The 2,721-nt window shown below is 55.9% G+C and overlaps 1 protein-coding gene across 1 annotated transcript; it reads left to right on the top strand.

Annotated features, from left to right (window-relative positions):
- The first annotated feature begins 224 nt into the window (after positions 1-224).
- DAD1 (defender against cell death 1) lies at positions 225-2,320 on the top strand. The gene is made up of 3 exons (XM_027804331.2): positions 225-557; positions 1,434-1,584; positions 2,123-2,320. The coding sequence occupies exons 1-2, from the start codon at positions 317-319 to the stop codon at positions 1,562-1,564; spliced, it is 372 nt and encodes a 123-aa protein (XP_027660132.2). The 5' UTR covers positions 225-316; the 3' UTR covers positions 1,565-1,584; positions 2,123-2,320.
- The last annotated feature ends 401 nt before the right edge of the window (positions 2,321-2,721 follow it).

Below are 2,721 nucleotides of genomic sequence, written 5' to 3'. Positions count from 1 at the left end.
GCTACCGAGGGCCGACCACGGGCCCGGGCAGCCGCTCCTCGAACCCCCCGACGGCTCTCGGACAAGCCCGGGGACGCCGCCCCAGTAAGCCTTCGGCGCATGCGCCACGGGACGCGGCGGCCCGCCGCTCGCTGCCCGACACGTACGCAGGCGCAGCGCCGCCGGCAGCGCCCCCTGCTCCGCCCCGTCGGGGGGAAGAGCCGCGCCGGCGTGCTGGGCTCCTGCCCCGGCGGCGGGCTGGGCCTGCGCCGCCCGCAGCGCCCCGGAAGCGCTTCCTGGGGCTGCGTCCGGCCACCTCAGCCGGGGCGGAGGGACCATGTCGGGCGCGGCGGGGTCGGGCGCGGGTTCCGCGGGCTCGGTGGGCTCGGTGGTGCGGCGCTTCCTGGTGGAGTACGGCAGCGGCACGCCGAGCCGGCTCAAGGTGCTGGACGCCTACCTTCTCTACGTGCTGCTCACCGGGGCGCTCCAGTTCGGCTACTGCCTCGGCGTCGGCACCTTCCCCTTCAACTCCTTCCTCAGCGGCTTCATCTCCGCGGTCGGCAGCTTCATCCTCGGCGGTCAGTTCCCCGCCACGCCTGCTCAGCCCCCGCGCGGTTTTCCCTGGAATCCTGTTCACAACCGCGCACTCTCCATAACAAAACCTGAGCCTCCCACAACGATCGCGGAACCCCCAGCAACATCCAGAGGCCCCTGGACATCAGAGAGTTGCTTTAGAAATGCCGAGATCTCTTGTAGTAACCGCAGGATTCTCTTAGGAGCCACAGGCATTCCCCAGCAGCCCAAGAGAGCCACCCACTGCAGCCCTCAAACGTACCCTGGCAGGCAGGGAGTCCCCATAGCAATCCCCAGCACCCCCTCCCTTCCCCTGTAACACCCAGGTCTGCTCCCGGAACTCCCAGGCTCCTCGGCCAGCCTGCTCCACAGCAGCTTCGAGCCTGTGGTGGTCCTACCGGCGTGTGCCACAGAGCCTGGCTCCTTATCAGCTCCAGGGTGTCCTTGCTTCTCCCTGACAATCAAGGAGCCTTCACTTTTACTGTCTCGCATTGCTGTCCTTTAGCAACCATCCCATGGTGAAACCCCAGTCATAGTAATGATTACTTCAGGGTGTTGCTCTTCTGTAGTACCCTCCAAAACCACCTTGTTCCTGTACAGTCCTCCCCAGCACACCCAATGGAGGACATAGAAATACCCACATTCCTATGCAAGTCCCATCCTGTTATAAGCCTGTTCACCTCAGGACTTGGCCACCCCTAATAGTGTAGTGCTATGCCAGTGTTCCGCTCATGTTATAATAAAGATAGGAGTTACCTTCTCCTGTGGTACCCTGGTGGAACAGTGACCCAGACTGGGATGGACTGCCCCAGGAAAACTGTGCTTCCCATCATGGCTTCCTTGTGTGATTGCTAATCTCACTTTCTTTCTCTGCCTTGCAGTTTGCCTCCGGATCCAGATCAATCCCCAGAACAAAGGCGAGTTCCAAGGCATTTCACCAGAGCGGGCGTTTGCTGATTTCCTCTTTGCAAACACCATCCTCCATCTTGTCGTCATCAATTTTGTTGGCTGAGCTCTAGAAGAGACTGTGAGGTACTGATCAGTGGGGTCGCAAAAGGGTCAACCACAGCTCATGCAACTTTGATACTTTTATAAACTAGAAAGATAATGAATCCAGGAGTCCTAGCTCCCAGCTTTGTCTTGGCCAAGCACTGTTAAGCTGTGGTCCTCTAGGTTGATACAGGATTAGGATTTACAGCTTTCTGGTTCTGTGCGTGTATTTTTTGGCTTTTATCATTTAAAAGGCAGTTTAACCAGGAGCATTACAGAAACCTACCCACATGTCTCTCTTATGAGAGAAATATGCCATTCTTTGCACAAGGGACTTTGGGAGCTGGAACTCCTGAGCTCTGTGAGGGTTGTCCTGTTTGGAGGCCGTGGTATGGCTCGTGTCTGAGTATGAGTTTCTCAGCACGTAAAACAGGGAGTTTAGGACAGGGAGAGTTTGGTGCTGGGAAGTGGAGGACATGCCCTGTCACTGTTGCCAGGGGCCACAAGATCATTGGAGCTTGTGGGGTATGTCCTCTTCCTTTGCAGAAATGTTGCTCATGTTGCCTTTCTCTCTTTCCAGGTCTTGAATTGCTCTTGAGCTCTGATGCCAAAGCCTGGCATTGGGCAGTGCTATTCCACAGCAGACATTTAACTGCTTCCTTGGTGGAGGGAGGAGACACAGGGCTCAAGATTTTCCCCACAGACTACCCTATGGAGGGGTCTGCTGCCTCATTACAGTTACTGTAATCCTTTCCATCAATAAAAACCCTTTATAGTACTGCAGTCTTTTTCCTATTGGTGTCAAATACAAAGGTTCTTCTGACACCCAAGTTACCTCAGGCATGACTCCCTGTTTTTACCCACCTCCCACCCTTTCTACCCAGCAGACTTTTTTCTGTGCCCGAGTTTTGGAGGAAAACAGGAAGTCAGTCAGTCATCGTGGCAACTCATTTGTTCCCTACCCTTTTCATCTCCCTGTTTCAGCTTCGAGGCTGTGGAAGATTTGGGTTAGGCTGTGGTTAGCAGTCATGAATGGGAGGAAGTGGAGGGTGTCCTTCAGCACATCCCCAGGTACACCTGTCTTCCCGCAGGCCTTCCCATGTATCTCACTGGTATGTGGGGCACAGCTGGATGTCCCAGCTGGACTTACTAGCTGATTAAGGTCTGGTAGTGATACAG

This window comes from Falco cherrug, chromosome 4 (assembly GCF_023634085.1).
Source record: "Falco cherrug isolate bFalChe1 chromosome 4, bFalChe1.pri, whole genome shotgun sequence".
In the NCBI taxonomy this organism is placed as follows: Eukaryota; Metazoa; Chordata; class Aves; order Falconiformes; family Falconidae; genus Falco; species Falco cherrug.
This window is presented reverse-complemented; position numbering and strand designations above follow the sequence as displayed.